The sequence below is a fragment of the Halichoeres trimaculatus genome, unplaced genomic scaffold (genome assembly GCF_033239565.1).
Source record: "Halichoeres trimaculatus isolate MK-OKI-2021-1 unplaced genomic scaffold, fHalTri1.1 fHalTri1_scaffold_18, whole genome shotgun sequence".
Classification (NCBI taxonomy): domain Eukaryota; kingdom Metazoa; phylum Chordata; class Actinopteri; order Labriformes; family Labridae; genus Halichoeres; species Halichoeres trimaculatus.
In genome coordinates this window covers 18806156-18831151 of record NW_027437196.1, presented here as the reverse complement: position 1 = coordinate 18831151, position 24996 = coordinate 18806156, and the positions used below count along the sequence as shown (strand labels likewise).

At 38.0% G+C, this 24996-nt stretch overlaps 3 protein-coding genes across 4 annotated transcripts; 2 read left to right on the top strand and 1 right to left on the bottom strand.

Annotated features, from left to right (window-relative positions):
* Positions 1 to 3058: 3058 nt before the first annotated feature.
* On the top strand, positions 3059 to 8305 carry bco1 (beta-carotene oxygenase 1). Its single transcript, XM_074693449.1, has 11 exons — positions 3059 to 3122; positions 3208 to 3336; positions 3845 to 3974; positions 4373 to 4520; positions 4620 to 4770; positions 5473 to 5693; positions 5781 to 6035; positions 6126 to 6231; positions 6347 to 6441; positions 7936 to 8047; positions 8157 to 8305. Exons 1-11 carry the CDS (start codon positions 3059 to 3061, stop codon positions 8303 to 8305), a joined length of 1560 nt encoding a protein of 519 aa, XP_074549550.1.
* A 275-nt stretch (positions 8306 to 8580) lies between these two features.
* Positions 8581 to 14627, bottom strand: pkia (cAMP-dependent protein kinase inhibitor alpha). Its single transcript, XM_074693450.1, has 3 exons — positions 14522 to 14627; positions 12015 to 12214; positions 8581 to 10938 (listed from the first exon to the last, which is right to left on the bottom strand). The coding sequence occupies exons 2-3, from the start codon at positions 12163 to 12165 to the stop codon at positions 10862 to 10864; spliced, it is 228 nt and encodes a 75-aa protein (XP_074549551.1). The 5' UTR covers positions 12166 to 12214; positions 14522 to 14627; the 3' UTR covers positions 8581 to 10861.
* Positions 14628 to 16126: 1499 nt separating this feature from the next.
* zc2hc1a (zinc finger, C2HC-type containing 1A) lies at positions 16127 to 24654 on the top strand. Of its 2 annotated transcripts, XM_074693777.1 has the most exons (10): positions 16128 to 16272; positions 17028 to 17101; positions 17909 to 18025; positions 18379 to 18405; positions 20157 to 20298; positions 20508 to 20650; positions 21395 to 21497; positions 21607 to 21682; positions 22006 to 22110; positions 23761 to 24654. In XM_074693777.1, the coding sequence occupies exons 1-10, from the start codon at positions 16254 to 16256 to the stop codon at positions 23894 to 23896; spliced, it is 942 nt and encodes a 313-aa protein (XP_074549878.1). In that variant the 5' UTR covers positions 16128 to 16253; the 3' UTR covers positions 23897 to 24654. The 2 variants fall into 2 exon arrangements, with proteins under 2 accessions (XP_074549879.1, XP_074549878.1); XM_074693778.1 differs by lacking the exon at positions 18379 to 18405 and having other exon boundaries at positions 16127 to 16272.
* The last annotated feature ends 342 nt before the right edge of the window (positions 24655 to 24996 follow it).

The window sequence follows — 24996 nt, the reverse complement described above, 5'->3', positions numbered from 1 at the left end:
GAAGATACCCAACACAGGTGAAGCACAGGGTTGACTCTGCAGTTCTTATGGTAATAAAAAATGGTATTCCACTAAAACCTCTCTGGCTGTGCAGTTGGCTTTATTCTTTGTCTCTCTATGATGCAAAATAATACCTGGCAAGGGAAAATTAGCCTTTTTGGCTAACTTGGGTACGTTTACATTTGTACAAGTGTCAATTACTGCACATTTTCCCTTTTCAAATAAAATATAATACAATTCACTTGAAAACCTAAATTTCACAACCATCTTCTTCTCATTTTCTATTAAATAAAAATATAAGCAATCTGTGTGGAAAAAAAGCAGTTTCATTTGATAACAAAAATTGAGTGCTAAAAGGCGCTCACTCAAATGTTGCAGATAAGATCACCAGGGTACAAAGTTGTAAACCATAATAAAAAAATTGGCAGGATAAGAATGAGACATAAAAGCTTTTTTATCAAGACTAAAAACAAAAAAATATCAACACACTTTTACATAAACACTGTGGCGTGCCAGTTTATTTGAGCTTGGACACAACCTCAGCGACCCCTGATAAACACAAAATAAATGAATAAAAAATTCCCTTCAGAATCAGCCCTATGTAAAGATGCATTTATTTTTGCTCAAGACTTTAAGTACCAGTTCTGTTCTTTTACTTGTATTCAGAGACTTTTATCCAATCTTTTAGAGATATATATAAAAAAAAAAGTAAGCTGACATATCCCACAAAAACATCTAGTCAAGTTGTCTGCCTGGCTTTCCAGAGTGATCAAAGTGCAGAGACATTATCAGAGCTGTCTGTGACCTGCAGGGACTGAACCTCTGGTTTCTGGCTGAAGGACACTTCTTCCCTCCAGGTTCCACACTTCACTGTTGATAACCACACAAGAGTATGTGCAACACGTCATTTAATACATCATTTTAGAGGATAAGACTGACAATCCCTTTTAGAAAAATATGTTTGAAGGTTATTATTTCTCTAATGTATTATTTTTTTCAGGTGGCCTTCCAGTATTTTGTCTCATTGAATTCACATTTCATTATTCTACTTTGTAGTAAATGAAACTTATTTAAAACTAAAGTCAGGAACTTTTCAGAAAAGGACACACACACACACTAAAGCTGAAGTTTTGTTTCTGCTGTGATTAAATAATAACAATCTGAGCTACAGGGCTGAAGAAGTGCACTTCACCTCCAGGCTCAGGTACAGTCATAAAAACATGAGCATCCCTTGTTATGAAACAAGATGATGGATGTTTCAAGAAATCCTAGAAAGTGCTGAATTGTCAGGATTGAGAGAGAGGGTGGAGATGTTGATGACCGCAAAGTGCTCTGGTTGGTATCACAGTCACCACTGATTTCTTTGAAAATATGTAACATGAATGAACTGATTTTTTTTAAATTAGATATTCATCATTTAGCAGTTAACTATGTAATGACATCACTTCTCATAAATCAAGACCCTCACATCAAAATGTACTTGGTAAAATATAAAAAGTAACTTGTGAGAGATAGGTTAGCATTGAACACCATAGCACAGCCTTTAATTGTGGGAGAAAGCTGTTATCTCACCCTGAGGTTATACAACTGTACATTTTTGAAAGCTACAACCTAACAGGTAGTAGAAGATCAGGCATGCACAGAATTTTAATGGAAGTTCAGCAGCTGTATATCTGCAAATTGTACCATTATTACAGGCAAAGTTCACATCAGAGGTCCTGCTTTTTCTTGATTGGTCAGTGATGAAGAAATGTCAGTTCCAAAAGTTGATCTTTTTTTAACCGAGGCTACAAAAACTTATATCAGCTGACAATAAAAGCTTTTCTTTTTTTAGGACATGCTTCACTTGTAGATCTTTTATCTATCTACATTACCAAGTAAAAGGAGAAACAGTGCTTTCATCAGATGTAAAACTGAGAAAAGAGATTTTTTACAAACCTGTTGTGATGCATCTGAAGAGGAAGATTAATTGATAACCTCTGATGAGCTTTGTGGGCACATAAAAATATATGAACTTTGAGAAGATGAGAGTGAGATTTAGATAAGAAAGAAGCATATAACTAGATCATCGACTTCATATTACCTGTGGTCATCTCAGGACAGATAATTCCCTGTTCTGAGAATTCCCCTCTCTAGCTCAGGCTCGCTCTCTCTCTCTCTCTCTCTCTCTCTCTCTCTCTCTCTCTCTCTCTCTCTCTCTCTCTCTCTCACACACACACACACACACACACACACACACACACACACACACACACACAGAATAGGTCAAAGGCTAGGGTCAAGTCCTGCTGCATGCAGGTGTTACTTAACCTGTCTGAGAATCAGTCTGTTTATCCTTCCAAGAAAAACTCATTCTGAATATAATCATGTGATAGTGACCTATATACTTCAGCTAAGGTATCATGCTATCTTCTGATGTAATGTCATTAAGCAATAAAATTAAAGTAGATAAGGATTTATAGGAAATTTATTTAGGGTCAAAGATCATGCTGAATTTACACTCAAACTACCTGCAGGCATGTCTCAGTGTTACAGCTGGAAAAGACGTGATTTATTAGGAGTACTAAGACAATTAAATCCCTGCAGTATGAATCTTAAACAGATGAATCAAAATGTAAGTGTTTGAAGATACTCATCATGGCTAATAAAAGCGTATTGCAGATTATGCAGTCAGAGCAGAAGCCAAAGGTGCATGAGCTGGTAAATATTTGAGACAGAAAATACGACATGAGACAAAGGGTGAAACAGGTAATTGCTGGTGCTGCTTTAAAAAAATTAAATAGAAGCAAATCAAAAGCAAAATGAAAGAAATAAACCTATCAGTATGTAAGAACTGTTGATAGATGGATGACTCAGAAAATGAGTGTCAAAGTTGAATCTTTTCTGTGAAATGAGCCAAAAGATTTCAGTGCAATCATCTCAAGTCCAGGCAGATAAGCTGACACGTCCTTTGCCAGCCCTTCCAAGAACGACAAGTGATTTTAAGGGAGTGGTTGGCAGGGCAGTATTTATTGAGACGCCCCTGCGTGAGCCACAGCATACTGAACTGTTTGCAAACATGGCATCAAACATTTGCAAGAATACTGAGGAGAGTCCTGAGCCTCTGAAGGCAGAAGTTAAAGGTAAGTCCTCTCTACCTTCTGGATTAAGATACATGCATTGCTCTAGTTTCTGAAGGTTGTGGTTTTTGGGTTTCTCTGTCTTTAGGAACCATTCCCAGCTGGCTGCAGGGTACCCTGCTGCGCAATGGTCCCGGCATCTTTTCTGTGGGGGACACCAGCTATGAGCACTTCTTTGACGGCATGGCCATCATGCACAGCTTTGCCTTCAAAGATGGTTGGTGTTACAAAGATAACGTGTATAACCATGGGGTTGGGGCCTCCTCTGTGTCCGTGTATAGTGGCCTGGATCATTGTGTGTTCTTTTGGGGTTAAACTGATATATGTGTTGTGGAACTTTCTCAGCTTAATTTTGCTATTTGTGTATGTCCTAACTGTTCTTTGATTTTAATTAACCTTTTTCTGTTGTTCTTTTTTTTTACCTTGTGTTAAAACTATCGTGCTCTATCTTATGTTCCTGACTGCTGTCAAAGCACTTTGTAAACTAATGTTTTTAAAGGTGCTATACCAAAAAAGTATATTATTATTTTTATTATTATTATTATCAACTCTGTGTGTGTGTGTGTGTGTGTGTTTGTGTGTGTGTGTGTGTGTGTGTGTGTGTGTGTGTGTGTGTGTGTGTGTGTGTGTGTGTGTGTGTGTGTGTGTGGTAACATTTTCCACGTTCTTAAAGAGTACAAGCTAAATTTATATGTTTGAAAAAATAAGACTGTCTGCTTTTGCAGGTGAGGTGACCCACAGAAGCAGATTCCTCAGAAGTGACACTTACAAAGCCAACATGAACTCTAACAGGATTGTTGTGTCTGAAATGGGTACAATGGCATATCCAGATCCAAGCAAGAATTTTATTTTCAAGTAAGCCTACTCTTATTTTTCTGTCTGACTGAGATAAAATCTCAGCTCCCTTATTGGACATGTGAGTACCTTTATTAATGGTTGCACTGTCCTTTGTCCACAAGATTTCCACAACTCTGATGCAAATTGATTGACACATATTCAAACAATCATGTTAGAATTTTATTAAAAATGGTGGAACGGGTTTACAATTTACATCCATGTAAGGTATATTATGTTGTGTTACAGTAATGTGTTTGTAAGAATGGAAACATGTTGATCTGTAAAAAAAAACAAAAACAAACAAGACATGACCCCTTTAAACCCACAGGGTTTGAAATTGAATCCATTTAATCCTCCTCCTTCTCCCACTCTGATGCATAGTTTATCTTTTAATTCCTTTATGTCTTGTTTTTTAGGGCCATCACTTTTCTCAACCACACAGTGCCTGACTTCACTGACAATGGTGCCAGCAATTTCATCAAATACGGAAATGACATCTACGCCACCTCTGAAACCAACTACATCCGCAAGATAGATCCTGTGACCCTGGAAACTCAGGACAAGGTAACATTGTTTTCTAATCCCATCACTCACTCATGATGACTGCCAACACATACAGGTAAAGGACATTACAGCTAATGATTTTTTTATGCTGAATTAAAGGTGGACTACTTGAAGTACCTACCAGTGAACCTGGTTACTTCCCATCCACACTATGACAAAGAGGGCAACACTTACAATATTGGAACTTCAGTCGCTGAGAAAGGGAAGACTAAATACATCCTGTTCAAAGTCCCTGCAGTTTCACAGACAGGTATTCAGACCTCATGATCTCTCCCTATCTGTCCTGACCCTTTGTTATATAATGTAATGTAATGTTATAGAATATAATGTGCCTGGCTTTATTCACTCAGTCAGTGAGTGTTGGTGCAGTGATATGAATCTCAGCATTTCTGTTTACAAACAACAAAGTCATAAAAGGATCAGGATACCTCTTTAGTGGAACTATTTATTAAAGTTTACAGTAGAGTTGTGATTAACTTCATTGCAAACTATTCCTGCAGAAGTTTTTGCACTAGATATTGGACTCCACAGTAAAGAGCTACACTACACGTTTAGTAATGTCACGTTTTATGTTTTCAGTACGTGTGCGTGTCTGCAGGATGACAGAGGTCTCAGTTCCCAATCTGGGGTTGAAGTCACCTTATCGGTGTGTGATATGGAAGCCTATGGGGAGACAGCTGAAGCTTAGAATTATCTGATCAGCTGTGAAACATAAACAGTCCTCAGGATTTCAAAAACTAATCTTTTTTTCTTTGGATGATAGAATGTGACCTTTTCAGACCTTGAGACCCACTCTGCGCTAACATGTTACATAAATGACTATAAACATGTGTGCATACACGTGAGGACACCTTTCAGTTACTGTTAATCAAGTTTTCATTTGGACTAGGGTCTCAGTTAGACTAGTACTGGTTTTGGACTGTACTGACTCAGTCTGTTTTTTAAACCTTAGACAAACAGAAAAACGTTCCTGCACTGAAGAATGCAGAGGTGATCTGCACGGTTCCCTGCCGCACCCTGCTCACACCCAGCTACTACCACAGTTTCGGCATCACCGATAACTACATCATCTTTATCGAGCAGCCTCTGAAGCTGGACATCCTCAAGATGGCTACCGCCTACATGAGAGGAGTCAACTGGGCCAGCTGCTTGAAATTCTGCCCTGATGAGAATGTAATAGACTCACTGCCTTTGCGTTCTTAACCACAAATCTTTGTAATTTCTTTGTAGTTGCTTTCTAAATGTGTGTTTGTTCTGCAGACCTTGATCCACCTGATTGACAGGAAGACAGGTAAAGAAGTCGAGACCAAGTACTACACTGGATCCCTGATCATCTACCATCATGTGAATGCTTTTGAGGAAGACGGTCATGTGGTCTTTGATGCTATCGTATACAAGGACAACAGCCTTTATAACATGTTCTACGTGAACAAGCTGAAGGAGAGCCTCCAGTTAAGTGATGCCTACTCCACACCGAGCTACAGGCGATTTGTACTTCCCATCCACCCTGACAAGGTATGCTCATTCAAAAAGAGATGAATTTATTTGCCCAAAGGAATAAGACAGAATGTACCTCCAGAACTTATTCTTGGCTGGATCTCACAGGGCGTTGCAGTCGGGGGGAACATGGTGAAACTCAAAAACACATCAGCCACTGCTGTGAAGGAGAAAGAGGGCAAGCTGATGTGCCAGGCTGAGGTGGTCTGTGAAGGTAAAACCAATTTCAGCCACGCATAAAGAAAAACTACCTGTTCTTCAAGTAATGTCACTTTTCAGTATTATCACTGATCACATGAATTTTAAAACTGTCATTGTGTTCACATCAGGTCTTGAATTACCAAGACTGAATTACGACTTCAATGGCAAGAAGCATCGCTATGTCTATGGGAGCTTTGTTGAAGACTCTGCTCTGTCAAAGGAGGTAGCGTTTCCTGTGTTTTGTTTTTCTGAAAGAACAATGACCTGTTGGGAATATATACCTTTAGGAAACTTCACATTCTTATTAGTGTTACGAAGGCAGATTTACGAGTTTCAGACTCTCAAATATCAGAGGATTTATACTCAAGGTTGTCAAAAAACCCAGCAGCATTGTTCTAATGGAGATAGGAAGTAATTTACCAAACTAAAAATGACCACTCTGCGTAACAGAAAGTAGTAAGTACTTTCTGAAAGACAGCATTGATAAAATAAAAAGATTTCATTCCTCTGTTTTTTGAACTAAAATGGCCTTTCTAGTGGGAGCACTTGAACATCAAGGTATCAGAAACAATGAAGAGAAGCCATAAACTCAGCAAGGCTTCAAAGAGTTTTACTGTATCAGCTCACAAAGCCACGGCAAAAACTTCATCACATGCAAAGAGGAAGGAACTGCAGGAAACACGACGTTAGATACTTTCTATTCACTTCCACTTGACACTGAACCCCAACAACAAAAGAAAGCTTCCTTTCTCCTTTGAGCTGAAATGGTTTGAGGTTATGAGTCTTACGTGTTTAAAACCCAAGTGAGTTAACGACAGACATAGAAATGGAAAACTGAAACTTGTGAGATGACGCAATGACCACAAACGTCAAAGCTACAATTTCCTTTGAAGGAGACTGGACCTTGAACTGCAAGAGGACTGGGTTGTGGAAAAAGTATTTTAAATTCAGCAGAACATTGCAAGCCCAGTATATGCTAACATGCACAACAGATTTCATCACAACTCGTACACAACTGAAACAACTGTTTGATAATTTCACCTGATACAGTTGTAAGAAACCCACATACAGCAGAAATCTGCAGCAATCTGCAGTAAAGTGTACAACAGTCATTTTCCAGTTCAATCAAGGAAAGAGAATTAAGTTCATTAGTCCACTCATACAGTCAGGATCATTATACTTAATGATCTGTTTCACACACGACTTCAACATTCAGACTATGAACAGAGTTACTGCAGGTTCATAAATGTGCAACACTTCAAGCTCTGAAATGGTCTGTTGTAACTTTACAGCTCTTACTGTACTTTATATGACTTTCAGCAGCAAGAACAAAGTACAGCCCAGGCTGTTGATATTTACAGGGCATATTTTCCTTACAAGGTGACAGCATGGCAGAAATTGTATACATAGCTATAGCTATATATAGCCCAGAAAATCTAACTTTGAATCAAATACATTACATCAAAACAGCATTTTGGAGGAATATAAAAAATGTATGTATTTATGTTTGTTTGGGTGCAATTGAAAGTGTTGTTTGTTTTTATGACGTCTTTTATAACCAGTACATCAAGATGACCTCTATTATGTGTGTGATTATAACTCTGGAGGAGTTCTCAGATGTGATTTAAGCAACACTTAAATTGTTTTTAATCACATTACTTTTTGAGTTGTGTGTTTATATACTGAGTAATAATTTGTACTGTAATGTTTTATACAGGTTGGGAAGATAGACACAGAAACCAAAGAAAAACTTCGTTGGAGTGAAGAGAACTGCTGGCCATCAGAGCCCGTGTTCATTCCCAGACCGAATGGAGAGTCCGAGGATGATGGTGAGATCACGGCGTACATACATACACCGTGTATTGCTATGTCAGCAGATTATGCAAAAGCCATACTATTTCTAGTATTTAGAGGATATTATCTCCTCTGTATTTCCAGGTGTGGTCCTGGCATCAGTTGTCAACTCCAACCCGGGCCAGTCCAGTTTTCTTCTCGTCCTGGATGGCAAAACGTTGAAAGAAGTAGCTCGAGCTTATGTGAGCACTGGGCTCAACAAGGATTTGCATGGGTTTTTCATCCCGCAATAAAACCTGCCAGTTATGCCATATGTTGAGATAGCTTAGCAGAACTAAAAACAAAATCTATCTGAAATTTAAAAAAAAATAATAATAAAAAAAAAATACAGTTTTAGGCATGTCAATGGTTATTTGAATACACTTTTCTCCACTACTTTATACAAACTGGATGTCAAACCAGTATCGCCTAGTATGCCTGGATGGAAGCTTCCATATATGTTGACTATGCATTGATCAGTATTTTGCTTAACATGTATATTTATATATGTATATCTTTAAAATGTTTATGTTGTCTACATTATTCTGTTGCTGTGACTGTAAGATTACCTGTGCTTTTACTTTTCACCTTCGAAATAAACCATAAGTTTCAAATTGTTTTTCTTTTCTTCAGTTAAAGAACACATATAATGGGATTCTGAGTGGAAGTCACAACAAAGTAAAACCTAAAACCTTATAAATAAAAGATTAAACACTGCTTGCTTCTCATATCGTGACACAAAGAAGATATAAAATCATATAAAGGGCAGCCTTGAACTAGCACTGATAATAGGAAATAGGTCAGCAGGTGAATGAGAGATTTAGGTGATTAGGACAGGCTGGAGAGTGTGATGACATCCAGTAGATGGATTGAGAAGCATGGTGACTGAAGACAGAGAGAGGTACAGAAAAAACAAGGAGGACTCCAGGGGAATCAAACAGCAGCTTTGACGAGGATTAACAATATCAACGTTAGCTGCTGCTGAACATTGGCATTCACAAATAAAGTGATATAAACTATAGCAAACAGGGTAAACACTGAAACACTGGTATTACTAGCCCTGACCAACAATCGACATACATCACTGTTAGCTGGTGTGTCTGTTTCCCACCGTGTTCAATACAACGTTAATCCAGTATTCCCTTACCTAAGAGAGGCTGCAGGCTATCATTGGTCAACAGGACAAATTAAATCGGAGAGGCTAACAATAACAGTGTGTGCCTTTATCAGAGTGCTAAAACAAGAGCGTTTGGCAATAAAAGAACTACGCTTAATGGTCAAGTTGAATGTATTGGGTGTTTTTTTTTTTCTCCCGGAGATATATAGCAGATCTGATGTTGACCACTAGAGGGAGTCAGTGATCTTGGTTATTTGTGTCAACATGAATGAAACCTCAACAATGTTTGGTTTTTCTCAGTTAGAATTTATTGCACATCAAAAATAGAATTGTCCAGTAAACCGGAGAATGGGGCATCCACTGTCAATTAAATGCTAACAGTGTTATAGATGTAGAAAATAACAACGTGAAGAAAATAATATAGGCTGTACTTTACATACAGTAAAACTGCATGTCCATTAAATCACTCGAAATTATTATTTTCTTTGTTTTAAAACTAACTAATTAGCTAAATAACTTATATATTCAGTGTTATCAGATGGAAACGTTGACTTTTTCATAAAACAGAGTTCTGGAGCGACAATGAATGGATTAATGTAACAGATTATGTTAGTGTGAAGGTTTGGTTCTTTATGATGAGGAGTGATGAGAGAAGTGGAAATTACAGAATGCACATTTATCTGTACAGCCTCAACAAATTTCCATTCACAGTGAAATTCCCACATTCACAGCTATAATGTACAATAATTTATTATAAAAACACTTAATGTTATAGTGCAAGAAGTATTGTCGCTGTTCTTATGTCCAGCATCAAATAGATAGGTCTTAAACAGAGACATTTTTACTCTCACATGTACACTCAATCTCATGGATGGACCTTGGTGTTTGATAAGTGGCAGTGTATTTATTGAGGATAACAAAAAAAAGTATAACATGGACAAAGAAAGAAAGGAAGAAATGGACTTGTTGTGGGAAAGGATGAAAACTTGCAAAATATTCACATTGTTGATGAAAGATTTGTTCACCCATATATAGTTTTACTTTTGAAAATAATATATATCAGGGAGAAAAAAAAGAATCCATGTACATCAGAATGTAGAACAAAACGCTAATTCTCTCACTGTCTGTGGATGAGACTATAAACAAAATTAATTCTTAATGAAGGAGGCTTGAAATAGCCACAGTGACAGCTTAAAAAGATGGAGGAAAGTGTGCAGGCATTGGTGCAAGAAGTGCAGAGAAGAATCAGACATCCAACCACTGTCCTTGTTATCCTCTGGTCACATGAAGAGTGATAGATTCAAGATGAACAAATAACAGTCAGGACTCTAAAAAGCCCTGGATGGCTCCTTCTCTCTCTTCACTCCTCTCTCAGGATAACTGGTGGATAAACAGAGCTGGTTTTGGTTCCTGATGTCAGACTGCATTAAGTCCATCCCTATATTAGCTCCACCCCTATATTAGCTTATATGAAGGAAAGGCAGCAAGGAGAGGATGCTCTTTAAGGGAATTTAACCATGTCCCAATGTAGAAGGAAAGCTCCTGGTGATAGGATGGTGGTAGTGGAGGATTTTTCCCTCAATTTATAGTCATTAAGTGCAAATGACCAATTAGAGGCCTAGTACTCAGGGATCAGGTACAATTAGCTGTAGTTTGAGTCCACAACACAAACATGTAAGTAAGCCTTTGCTGTTTAGCTGCTTTCAGCTTGTGTCGCCTCTTCTTTAGCTGAAGAGTCCTGGTTCTCCTCTGTGTCTCCTCCCTCATCACCTGACAGACAGAGGGAGACAGATTCGGTCAGTTTCATGCATAAGTAATAAGCGTGGAGGCAGTGATGCGAATGAGGTTGGTTGATTCAGTGAGTAAGTCAGGATGAAAAGGGCTGGAACACAATTCACAGAGGATGAAGAGAAAAGACAACTCATGACAGTCCATCTGTGTAGAGTAGATTAAAGGGATACACTGTTTTATCTTGAGGTTTGCATATTGATATTGAACACCTTGCATTGCACAAACAGGGAGGCCACAAAATAAGTTTCCCAAGGGCACAACTGAGGGTTTTTATTACTGTGTACAACATGCTGTATTTTAAATTTTTAGGTTTAGGTTTTGAATGCTATTTCAAAAACTATCACAAATTCAGCCTCTGACCTAAATATCCAAGCAGTTATCTAAGTGCGTGGGATGCTACAATAATAACACTGATTGTCTGCCCAAGTGTTGTGTTAAGAAGGGGGGTCCACACCAGATGGATGCAAAGGCGGAAAAGACCACAGCGAAACCAATCAGATTGTGGAGACTAAGGCAAACCCTAACTCTCAAATTAATGTCACAAGATCCCACGCTAGTTGTTTTATAAATTACTCACCATTATAATAAATTTCTTTGAATAAGATTTATATCAGCAAATTGAAAATTTCAGCAGATGAATGCAAAATAGCATTCCTTTTGAGGAACTGAACAGTGATTGTTGAACAATCATTGGAAATTAACAAGACAAATGTTTTTCAGTTTAGGGGTACTTTAAATTAAGCTTTGAATATTTTGCCCCCTCAGGTAATTTTTTTAAGTTTTATTTATACAAACAACTTATTGTACAAAATGCCATCTATAGGCCACTAAATGCAGATAAATCTTGAGCACAGGCACCCCCTGGTGGTCAAACTCATAAGGAACAACAGACACTGTTCTATCCTGGATTGCTGCTTGATGAATTTTGTTATTTTTCTTCCAGCAATGAGAAGTTAATTTTCACCTAAGTGACTGAATGAGTTGGTATTACAGGTTACTTTATAATTAACTTCTTCTTCCACTGTGACTACTGTTGTCATTATGATGTTTCTCACCTGACTTGTTGATGTTGAGCTGTGAGAGACTCTGTGACAGGTCAGCAGGTCCCTGCACCCCAGGGGTATCTGGGATTTCATGGATGGCATTCCTGCGGCCGGACCGTCGAGAGGCGATGAAGTTCTCATAGGTCACCTCCACATCCGTCATTGCTAACACACCTCACCATAGCAGGGCCTGGCATACACGGCTACACGCACTACACACAACACAAGAGTAAAAAAACATACTTAACATCAAACAAGCAACATAGTTTTTTTGTGGTTTGTTGACATCATCATAGTTTGTTTGATTTGTACAAAAACCAACTTTGTAGAATGGATGTTTCAGCAGATTTTGCTGATTTGCACTTGTTTAATACATCCCTCCTCCCTCCCCTTATTTTATAACCTAATCCCACATTAATCTATCTTAATCTCTAGTGTCCAGGGCAGAGGAGACTCCATGGACACAGAGGAGACAAAGGAGATTGCTGAAGGAATTCAGCCAGAGGAATGAAATGAACAATGATGCTCTGCACTGATGCAATCCAGCAACCAAACACAAACACTCACAGGAGTATTTATGGCACACGGGAGGACAGCATTGTTTTTAAATGTTATTCCACTCAGAGCATGCAGGGTGCATGATGGGGGCTGCGTTGCCACAGAGATTTAGGTTAAACCCTTCTGTTGACACTCTATGCTGTAACAATCTGTCTGGGTGAAGCTGCCCTTCAGCTGTAAGCAGGTTTTTAGTAATTAAAATCCACTGGATTTTTTTCAGAAAAACCTTTAGTTCTTTAATGAATGCCCTTATATAAGAGTACAGAGTAAACAAGAGTTTCCCAGACTTCTTTTAGAGTCTTAAATGATCAGGATGCTGTACCGTGGCTACATATTGGGGGTTAAAATCATAAAACTCAAGCACAAAAAAATGACCTCAGCTACTACATCAGTTTGTGGCTATATTTAGACCTTAGCAGGCTGTGATTGACCATGGCTATTTTTAGAAACCTTCTCTGTCATCATCTGAGCATGCACCCACTCAGCTGTCATTCTCAAAATGGTGTCAAGAAGGGCAAGACCCAGATGTCCTCCATGCCCAGTCATTGGTTTCAACCCAAGGTAATTGTTCCCAATACGAAAACATAGAACATTGTGTTATTACAGTCAAAGCTGGGATGCTCTGTTTTTTTTAAGTATCACCAGTGGCATAACATAGACTTTAAACAGTTGCCCATAAGTGCTGATGCATAAATGCCTCTTTTTGGTAAACAATAGGTACATACATATATATCTGCGATACATAAAGCCTCAAAACAAAATATAAACAGAATGATCTAGACTGATCATTTATTTTGATAGCAAACTAATGAGGTATTTTTTTAAGTGGGGAAAAAACAGTATTTTCTAGCATAGTCTGCGCTCATATTATATGAAAGATTAATTTGACATTTTACATAATTTAGACACAGTGTTGCACTCATGATGTAGAAACATCAGCAGTTCATCAATAGGTAAGTATGTGTGTGTGTGTGTGTGTGTGTGTGTGTGTGTGTGTGTGTGTGTGTGTGTGTGTGTGTGTGTGTGCGCGCGCGTGTGTGTGTGTGTGTGTGTGTGTGTGTGTGTGTGTGTGTGTGTGTGTGTGTGTGTGTGTGTGTGCACTGCCCTTCTGGCTCTGCCCCCATGAGAGAATCGGAGGCCAGCTGGCTTAAACAGTGCCTCATCCACCAGACCCTTAACACAAAACCAAGTCTCTCAGTAATACAAAGGTAAACATTATCGGTGAATCCCTGCAATTTACCATTAAAAGTGCAAACATGGCTGCTTCAATTGTGCAACCCTTTGTTTTGTTGAGCTGGCAAACAGAAAATACAGTTAGGATGACAGTCGATGACAGAGTCCTAAAACTAATGCCAGTGTTAGGCTGTAAAGCAGTAATGAAGACCAGTACACTTTAAGACAAGCTTATAAACAAACACTCCTACACAGCCATGCAGCAGAGTAATAATACTATTCACAACAGTATCACTATCACTTTGTTACTGAGAACTGACAAATATAGGAATATATGAGTGGTGTGTGATACCTCTACAGCAATTTTCCAAGCTTGATGCTTGAGCGTTACTTGAGTCTTTTCAATGCTTCACCATGGCTCAGCATGGGCTGCCATTAGTCCATATAAAGCTCTCTATTAGAGTACGGAGTAAATTATTGACGCCCTGCAACATTTATCATCTATTAAGAGTATTGGAGGCGTTGGATTCAGACTAGAAGTGCGCAGCAGAGATCCATTTCAATCCATTGCATTTAAAATCATAAAAATAAAGACATGCCCTCAATGATAGAGAAGCATCGTCATGCACATGCTGATGTCAATAATAAACAACCATATGTCTATCTTCCTGATAAAAAAGACCAGTGCCAGCAATCGCAGCCTGTATGAGTTTAAAAAAGGCACGTTGAATTTCAATGGCAAAAAGCAAACCCTATTCCTAAATGTATCATGTTAATCAGTTCAGTACCTGTTTGGGTCAAAGGCCCTCCAAATATTCGTCTCGGCTGGAAAGCTGTCTCAGTATTTCTCGTTGCGCGCAAGAACTGGGGTTTATCAACATCAAGGTAGCGAATGGATTTTTGAGCTTCCGGATTAAAATTTCAAAATAAAATCTATTCAATGCAGTCTTTCAGGCCGGGTGACATCCTATCGTAATTTTTGCTAACTTGCTTGAGCTAGTAATTTTTGTTTTAAAATTACGTGAATCCGCATTTGCATCCAGTCAGCATGGTACAATTAATAGAACCAACTCAATAAGAAATTATGTATAATATTGATTGATATTGCAAAATTTCCAACTTTTTAATAAATAAAAATAAATTATAGACACTCAAAAGAGAAAGTAGCCTACACGAGTCCTGTTTTATATGTTGAAACGTGGATATCAAAATAAAGGAAATGCCTTAAAAACAATAAGTTGGAATTAATTATTGCAGAAAAACGAAAATTTCAAAGTTCAAGTCATCAGTCAAAAAAATCAAATTTTTAGCAACAAATGTATTGTTGTTCACGAGACCTGCTGTTGTTTTGGAATCATTATGAATAACCCAGAAGGACCTTTAACCTAATAACTTTTATTATTTCATTAGACCTCAAATGTCACTTGACATACAGTGAGGTCATTGTAAATGTGCAAGTGTGTGTGTGTGTGTGTGTGTGTGTGTGTGTGTGTGTGTGTGTGTGTGTGTGTGTGTGTGTGTGTGTGTGTGTGTGTGCGCGCGCGCAAAGGTTGGGGTGGGGGCCCTTGGGCAGTTTGAGAACAGTGATCTGTTGTACAAAGAGGCTCTGGTAATTCAGTTAAACGTTTTCTGTGGTCTCATCGCATCTGGCTGTGAATTACCCCCATTCAAATGGCACATATGCTCAATATGCCAAACTGGGAAGACCCAAGTGCTCTGGGAAAGTGTTTGAGCCAATGAAACCAACAAGGGAATACACTGGTCACATTGTCAGGGCACTGTGATCACAGTCATCTTAAAATAAGCTCTATTTACAAAGAATAAGAGGAATATAAAGAAGAACATTGTTATACTCCCAAAGAGTCCTTCCAGAAATCACTGCTGCAGACAAATAATATATTTAAATAATTATATTTCCAAGTCTTGGGAAGAAAAAATTTAGTAAAACCGGTGATGTCAAAATTGCTGACGTGATGGCTTTATTTTTACAAGCCTTCGCTGTGTATTAGGTTAGGATTGGAATGAGGAAACCCCCTCCACACCCTGTGACAGTAGAATTCGCATTAGCCTATTCAGTTCAGTAACAACCAATAAAATCCCCCGATGGAAGCACCTAGAAGCGGTACCAGACAACCCAGTTGCTATTGGTAGCCAAAGATTCATGATGGCAAGAGACATCAATGTCTCGCTATGTTACCACCGTAGACTGGTCACCACTGGCCAAGCTCAAGATAGGGTTTCAGGCCCATTCAGTAAAAAAGACTGAGCCACTTTTGAGGTAATATGTAAAAGCCAGGAAATAAAAGAGTCCAGAAGTGTGATATCTATGGTGTTTACTCAACGGATTAAGACGTCTCACGGCCAACAGAAAAGCTACTTTGTTGAGTAGCGGTACCAGGTCCTCTGTGTTTCAGCGAAGCCGGAAATGGGAAGCAGGTCATTTTTCAACTTCTTTCGGCTAACGGCTGGCTGTAGGTTGTAGACAGAGCAGCATCAGACAAGAGGGATAGCGATAACGTTATGATGGAGGAATTCGAAGGTGAGCTAAATTTAGCCATCCAGGTGTTTATTTCAGAATTCAGCACAAAATTATGGCTCAAAACCGTATGAAATAGTTCCTGTCAGATCGGTGCAGTTACTGGAAATCTAGCTTGGCTGCTTTTGGGAACAACCCTTCCTTGTTTGGGATTTAGCCCAAGTAATGCTAGGTAACAGGGCCAAAGATGAAGCTAACTGCTGTCTCTGGATGGGTGTGATCCCTGCGTTAGCAGCCGGAGCTACCTAGTGTTAGCATGCTACATAATGAATTTGGAGATGAAATAAACCCTATAACTGAACGAACCGTTTGAGATACACACTTTAAAACATCACTGCGCTGTTTGCGTGCGAATTATGGTACGAATATTTTAACGACTTCATTATACCTTAAATATATGTTCCCTTCTTGTCTATTTGGTAGGTCCAATCACTGTAAAAATATTTTTTTCATTCACAATCACAGTTTTGACAGTTTTTATGGCATTGTGTAACCTGAACTAAATAATCAGTGAGTAAATATTTGTTGTTTTTTATATGATTGCGAATTTACCTTGAAATGTAGGAACTGAAATTATCGGGGCTTGATCATGTATTAGTTACTGGGGGTTTTGAGATTATATTGACAAATTTGTATTCTTTCGTGTAATTCATCAAATAATGTCTATATTGTTAAAGAATTATATCTCCCCAACATCCATATCTTAAGGCAATAAACCTTCTTTCACTACAATCGGAATTTATCATCTCTTTCCTCAGACAGCTACACTCCCCCTGCTGAGGAACTGGTTGAATGCAGGACTTGCCAACGGTCTTTCTTCCCTAAAGTTCTGGTAAAAATAGTGTTTAACTCTTTTGTTGTTGATATTGATACTCATTAATTTAGCCAGGCTTGAAAGGCATTTTATGTTTTACTAAAAATAGGAGTTGTGTTAAGCACGTGGCAAAAACTGCTGAGTATACTGTGATGACAGGACTATCAGCTGATGGAAAGTCAGCTGTTGGCAACATGTTTTGAATTCAGTGGTTCTTAACAAAGAGTTGTTTGATTTTGTGGGTTTTCACTGAGGAGTTAGGATGTTTATTGGAACAAGTGTGTAACACTTTGGACAACAGGATTCAAAAACCTAGCTAGGACTTGCTTTAGCGCTTGAACCAGACTTAAAAATAAATAGATATTTGTGTAAATAGTTATTTACACAAATACATGCTTAGAATTCATATTTGTGATCAGTGTCACTAAATTAGTGTTAGTATATCATGACCATGTTAACCTGGCTGAAATGTTGTGCAGCATTACTGAAGCATTTTCTCCTCTGGTAATGGAAATAATAACATTTGTGCCTTTGAAAATGCACTCAGCCTCACAAGTTAAATTAATGCATAATGCATTATAGTGTTATTTTGTTGGCACGTGTCCATTTGTGTGTGTTTGTGCTTGCTCCTACATTAGGATTTTAGGAGGTCTGCCAAAAAAATAGCATCATTTATTGCTTTTGACAATAGTTTTTTTGTATTTCTGTCCGTAAATTATGTTTTGAAAATGTTATTGCAACAAATTGACCTGTTTGTAACACATGGGACAACCATGCTCTGCCTACAATGAATGCATGATTTATTTTATCTTGCTCTTTCTGCAGGAAAAGCATGCTAAAATCTGTCAAAAGACACAAAGCAAAAAGAGGAGGGTTTTTGACTCCAGTAGGCAGAGGGCTGAGGGCACAGACATCCCCTCACTCAAACCTTTGAAACCAAAGGTAAGTGTAAAGCTGTGGAGAGGCATTGACCCCATCACACACATTCAAGAAAGCTATGTTACTTTTGCACTACTTTACTCAATAAGTAAAACAAAAATGCGTGGTTGGAAGTTACCCATGAAGCTGAATTTCACATTCTTGCCGAAACATTAGTGTCACTTAACTGTTCAGCATTCGGGATATGAGTTATATCAACCTTTATGTTAAAAATCATTCTTTCCTTTTCAGTCTTCTGTCCAATTGAGATGTATACAATGCAATAAGTGGAGCAGTGGACAGTCGATAGAGAACTGTCGATATTTTGTGTTGGCAGATTAAATGTCAACTTAAAATCACTTTCAATTGTATTTCAGTCACAAAGTTCATCTTCCTCTGTGAAAGTAAGTTGATTTGTCTTTTTTAAGTAGTCCTCTCTTTCTTTTTACACGCTTTTCATTGGCACACTTAGTCTGGTTTAATTATTAACACTGATTTCCTTAGTTCCAGAGACAGTCTGGAGACACACTGACTTTAACTTGTGAAGGTGATAGTTTGGAAAGCTTTAGTATTATCTTTATCGAAACCCATATTTCCATTTTCCTTGTACCATTTAAATCTTTTATCCCTGAAATCTCTGTAGACCCTTACTCTTTCTCTAATCCTTTAATTTCAGCACATTTTCTCTAGCACTTCCCTCCTTAATATGTTAATGAAGTCTTATGGTCACTCTCAATAACTGAGACATAACACCAAAACTTAATCCCAAATTAAAACTTATCTAACTTGGCTGCTGTTAAGATGTTGATTAAAGTAAGTATGCTTTCTGCTCTCTTGTTTGCATCTATGCGCTTCTTTCAGTCCCTTCACTGGCTAAATGGGCATGGACAAAATATACTGAAAATGATTTTTCAACCACTCTTTAAAAGTGTAATAAATTTTTAGAGAAAAAGCTGAACACACTATTTATTTCTTATTTTTTAAATCAGAATAAACAACTATAACGAGTTGTATTGTTCACTTAAAGAGGGGTTATTACGCTAAAAAACAGATAAAATGTAAAAATGCTGGATGTCCATACTAAACTACTGTGCATTTATATGCTGTAGAAATCCCTAAATCTGACTGTAATCTGTCAATAAACTGTTCAAAATGGTTCATTCTAAAATTTCACAAGAGCTTCACAAGATCAGTGTGAGATAGTTTTGAGATGTAATAAGTTAATGAGGTCACTGCAGACTCTCCTTACTGGTCAAAGATGAGGGCCTCAAACACCACGGTCTGAACATATCTTTGCCTTCCAAAAGCCACCTGAGATCTGTCAAATGAGTGAGGAACCTTAAAGAGACAGTAGCTAAAACAAAGCGTTTCAGACAGAGGCCGAAAAAAGGTTTTTGTTTTGAACTCCTGTATGTGAAAAACTTTGACTTTTTATTAGCTGTAAATCATGAAAAGCTACTACAGCGGTAACAGAGGAACAGTATACAGCCTAAAAAAATCACAATGCTCCCTCTTTAAGTTCATGAATGTTCTGGAAGTGTCACTATTGTTTTAGAGAAGAATTGCTCCTCCTTTGTTAGAATTGTCAGTGTTTGTCAGACAAAGTTGCCTAATGAGTCTGAAGATTGTAACCCTGTAAGAGGAAGTGGGGAGTCAGCAGGGCTATCATGTTTCCACAGAAACAGCTCAAAGGACACTCAGTGAACTCCTTCTGTCAGAAATGACCAGCTTGAGAAACGACACGGGATGTCATTAAAGAAAAGATTTTTTTTTTTAAAGAAATACATTTTATTAGCTAGACATGGCAAATGCATCTTGCAAATCATTTCAATTCTAGGAATTTTCAATTAGAGAGAAACTATGACATTAAACTTGAGGCTCAAAAGACATTTTAGGTTATATCTGTTTCCTGGCAGCTTTGAACTTTTCCATTCTTAAGAAATCTGTTAAGCACACTTTAACAAGAGATGCAAACAGGTTAACTGTACTTTTGGTCATAAATTATGAGCACACATTCAGTTCATGTGATGACAAGTTGACAACTCGTCAAAGAGTAGTGATAAGGTTTAGACAGACTGCGGTTATAACTGTTGAGGTTATGGTAATCAAAGAAGGTCTTGTAACAAAGAGTTTGCTTTGTGTTGCCTTCTGTCAGCCAGAACCTCCTAAGAAGCAATCAAACTGGCGCAAGAAACACGAGGACTTCATTGCTACCATCCGAGCAGCCAAGGGTCTCACCCAGGTCATGAAAGATGGGGGACCGTTACCCCCACCACCTCCTCCGAGTTATGACCCAGGTAAAAAAAAAAAAAAAAAAAAACTTTGTAGGAAGGAAAGATTAAGTCTGAATAAGGAGAAACAAATGTGCTTGTATGTGCTAAAGGCAAAAGTGCAGTCTCCTTCAAGTGATTGTGTCTCTACATACAGGGTTTATTTCACCAGTGATTTGGTTTTACAGTGGATAAAGTCACAGGTAAATATTCTCACCCACCCCTGTCATCTTCAGACTATGTCCAGTGTCCTTACTGTCAGCGGAGGTTCAATGAGAGTGCAGCTGACAGACACATCAAGTTCTGCCAGGAGCAGGCCGCTCGTATGCCAAACAAGGGCAAGCTTGGAGATGCCAAGAAGCCTCCTGCCCGCACACAGGTACACACACCTAATCTATAATCAAATAAAAAGAAGATTTCTGCTTTTCTGGGGGTATTTCATCATGTAAACTTCATAGCCACAAAAGGTTGTTAAAGCTATCTTTGTCAGTATTTATTGATGTACATCTGAGTACTAACATTATAGAAAGATAAACAGATAATTTCCCGCTATAGCCAGATCTTAACAGATAAAAAGAGCTGTTAAAAAGATCTGTAACGATTCCTTGCCTGTTCTCATTTTAAAACACCTACTTTACAGCTGTCATGGAATTACCACTGTCACTTAGCAACAGCTAAAATACACTACCACAGAGTTCATTTGGCATCCAATAAAACAGCAGGGTCCAGCCTATTCTGGTTAAGAGCCATGTTTAATAAGAAAACCTCAGCCAATTGATCGTTATGTCACTATGGTTCCCACTGTGTTGTGGTGGTGTACAGCTATTCTATTCTTATTGACCGGTTTCTTCAAGATTTGCTGTTCTTGTTCCGGTTTTCTCAGATTTTATTCCCTTCAAGGTAGTTTTATTCCTGTTTGTAAGAACAAACCAGAACACAAATAATATCACAAAGCATATCTGACAGTCATAGCTGTGAATAACCAACAAACCACAGACCATGTATGACTTCAGTATGTTTAAACTTGTTACGCTCCTCATTTTCCTATGCTGTAACAGTTTAAATCCCATGATATTTAGTTTTGTATTTTGTAATTCATACTTTTGCCTCTCTCTTGGTCCAGTACAAGCCTCCTGCTTCTGTAAAGAAAGTTAACTCACCTGCTGTGTCCACCATCCCTTCAGCCTCGTCTCGCTTACCTCAGAGAGGTCCCGGACAGCCCACTGGTAACAGCACAGCTGTGTGGATTGTTTGAAAACACAGCAGACAGAACAGAATGATCTTTATTTTTATTTTTCTTTGTCACATCTCTCTCTCTCTGCCTCTGTGCTCCAGGTATCCCAGCTAATAGGACCCCTTCTGCAGGTATAGTGAGGAGTAGTCCTTCTGGCTTCACAACTCCTCCTTCAGGGTCAGTACACACACTGCACAGCAAGATATCCACATTTTAGTCTCTTAAAATAGAAAGAGTGAATACGATGCTTTCACTCTGAACTTTCATTCATGAGTATTTACAACTTTCTGAAATTTAAGTGAGTTAAAAGAGATGTGATTAAAACACCATGGTATCTCAATAAAGCACATGTCACATCTGTTGGTTAAGTAGGTTAGTTACTGCTCAGATATGAGTGTTTATCTCAAACACTGCATTATTTAACCACTACAAACCTAGCCCTCCAGTTTTTCACTGGTCACACCTTTGTCATTTTCCCTTTCTTTTGTTTTTCCTGTTAGTGTGGGAAATAAGACCCGAGTAGTGAGCTCTGGCTATGGTTCGGTGAGAAACACACAGTCTGGAGCAGCGCTCAACAAGAAGAAAGTAGATACTTATATATCAAGGTGAGTTGGATACAATGTGGAAGTGGAAACTGAGAATTTTGAAATATAGGAAAATCATCATACATCACAACCATAGGTTATGGACACTCTTCCAATGAGTAGCCAGTATATAATTAGCTTGAATATTAAATGAATGTACAGCGAAAACTGGAAAGGAGTCAACACTGTTGTAAGAGAGTCAGCAGAAAGAGGACACAGAGTCTTGCAAATCGAATATTAATTATAAAATTGAACTGAGTGAAGAAAAAAGATAGCACTAAAACAACACATGATAATCATGGAGGTATATTTCTATTGCACACAGCTTAATTTTTATCTGCCTTGAAAAAGTTGAACTACATAATACTTTCTTGCAGAACTGTACTGACCTCTTGTGGTTTAATGATGAATAGCATCCAGCTTAAAAAATTACACAGTTTTCAAACTCCAAAAAGAAAAGTGCACACATAAATGTTTTTTTTTAACTGTCTTTTACTCTGACCTATGGTGGGAGTACTGTTTATAAGAGTTACACCTGATGAGTTTTATTGTAAATTTGTTGTTAACATGATTCTCTTAAGGAAAACATTTCAAACCCCTTGCACAGTTAAAAAAAGAAAGGTAAAACTACACATTTATCACTTTTCCATTTTCTGTAAAATCAAGCTTACAAACTTGTGGAATCATTATCCAAGAGTGCAAGGAGTCCAACGTTCTTTTTCAAACCCAGGCCACCAACTCGAAGGCTTGCCTCATGGGGTGTGAAATAAACCCACTAACCAATACCAGCCCCCTGCCTTTTGATTTTTAGCATTTATATGACATGACAGTTACATTTTACCCCCAAACCTTTAAAGATATTTCCAAAACCTTTGCTTAGTTTCTTTAAACTCGAAACTCAAACTGAAAGCAGTTAACTACTTTGTCAAAACTCTTCAATCTCTAGCAAAATGAAAAACAGTGCTCAAAACAATGTTCTATCCTTTCGAAGCTGATTCCCTCTTCTAATTCAATACACACAGCTTTCAAATGCTTATTTCTTACAAAACAGTTATAGTAAAAAAAAAAAAAAAAAAAAAAAGCAAAAGAAAAAAATCACAGGAATCCATTTATGTTCACGGCTATGTTACATATTCAAATGCGAAAAAGTGTCAGGACAAGTTTCCTTCCTTCTGTTTTAGGGAAATGTCAGGCTTTATATGATATTTATATTTCATTTAAAGAAGCATACTATTCATGCTGTATATGCAACATAGATGTGATATTGCACATTGTATAATGCAAAACTTTGATGCTTTGCCTGTGTAAGAAGAAACACTCTAATGGTAAATATACAAAATGAAATGAAATAAAATTCTTCTGTTTTTGAACAGCAGTGTGCTTATGGATTTAGTTAGTTCTCAGATATAAACAAAACTGGGATTTAGCATGACATTGAGTGACACCAGTTGGATTGGACTTGGAGTTTCACACTTTGTAGTCATGTTGTTAAAAAAAGGGCTTCAAATGTTCAGACTTGTGTGCATTCTTCCTCTTTGAGTCTGTAAAATGGGGAAAAATAGTGATCTGTCAATATCATATTTACCAGCCAAGCCCTGATATTAATAATTATGATGCATATCTTGTACTTTTGAACCGTGCTGCTTGATCACCTCTGTTCCCCTATCTTAGGAATGATGTCGATGGAAACAGTGACATTGGAAATGGTGGAATGAAGAGCAAGTTCTGTCATGCTTGTGGGACAAAGTATCCTGTTGATTCTGCAAAATTCTGCTGCGAGTGTGGGGTCAGGAGAATGTGCATTTGAAGCTTGGAAAATGTGGATGCACCAGTACGCAAACTATTGTAAGAGAGTTTCACCACAGCTGATAAGACTTTTACCTCTCTGTATTTTCATGCTTGAGTGTAACTTCACGGCAGTAAACAGTGTGCTCTGCAGACTAGGCGACGATGCCGTGATTTCTTTCCTGATTGCTGGTTAGCCCTATTTGAATTTGTTGGTCTATTTTGCTTAAATCACCTTTAGGTTTTTACTTCAACAGAATACAAAAAAGGTAAACTAAGCAATTTTTATTTTTCAATAATTGTTCTGCCCTGTGTTTTATTTTGCACATCACTAATAAGGAACTCTAACTGATGGCTTGAGATGTGAGAAGTTCATGATATCTATGTCATATCTTTATCCCAGACACAACAGAAACAGAAAAGCAGCTTGTGTTTGACCCTTTACCATTCGATCGGCCCAACTTCTGCAGAAACACTGTGCAGCATTAAACAAACAACTTTATTGGAAGTGGACTTGATAACGAGATTTATGACCAGAAGAAAAGAGTCAGTGTAAGCGATTTGAAACTGTTGGTGTTTCCGTAGAAGAGGTAGCACAAAAGGTGAGTCAGAGAGTTGATACAGGCTTAGATGTGGGATGCGGGATGTAAAGGATGAAAAGAAGTAAAGAAAAAGTGTCAGCTGACTCAGGAGAGGTGGGTGTGAGTGCTCGGTCTCTTGGATCCAAATCAAAATCTTGGATCTGAAATGCATTCCTTGTTCCTGTTTCCGCTCCACTCCGCTCCACTCCGCTCCCTCACACATAGAGTATGCTCCTCTTAATGTGCAATAAGACAAACTACTGAAGAAACAAGAAACGTACAAAGGAAATGTGATGGACTTTGAAAAGATATTGCAATGATTAGTCAGGGACCAGTCCAAGGATGAAAAGCTGTTAAAGGGTTGTTGCTCTCTTTGAGGTCACCTTGAAGACAAAAGTTTGTCTCCATCGTAAGCTCGACGTTTGTAGATAATTGTAGCATTGAATCAAGCTGTTTTATTCCTACTTTTTCTACAATGTAATAAGTTATTTTCTTATTCTCCTTCATTTTTACTGATAAATAATGACTGCACCTTTTCTGT

Excerpts from the sequence above, each read along its gene's own strand:
- bco1 (XM_074693449.1), top strand. The coding sequence starts at position 3,059 with ATGGCATCAAACATTTGCAAGAATACTGAGGAGAGTCCTGAGCCTCTG. Across the intron at positions 3,975-4,372 it reads AGCAAGAATTTTATTTTCAA|GGCCATCACTTTTCTCAACC; the intron begins GTAAGCCTACTC and ends CTTGTTTTTTAG. Across the intron at positions 8,048-8,156 it reads TGGAGAGTCCGAGGATGATG|GTGTGGTCCTGGCATCAGTT; the intron begins GTGAGATCACGG and ends CTGTATTTCCAG.
- pkia (XM_074693450.1), bottom strand. The coding sequence starts at position 12,165 with ATGACGGATGTGGAGGTGACCTATGAGAACTTCATCGCCTCTCGACGG. Across the intron at positions 10,939-12,014 it reads GCTCAACATCAACAAGTCAG|GTGATGAGGGAGGAGACACA; the intron begins GTGAGAAACATC and ends TCTGTCTGTCAG.
- zc2hc1a (XM_074693777.1), top strand. Across the intron at positions 18,026-18,378 it reads TCAAACCTTTGAAACCAAAG|TCACAAAGTTCATCTTCCTC; the intron begins GTAAGTGTAAAG and ends ATTGTATTTCAG. Across the intron at positions 20,299-20,507 it reads TCCTCCGAGTTATGACCCAG|ACTATGTCCAGTGTCCTTAC; the intron begins GTAAAAAAAAAA and ends TGTCATCTTCAG.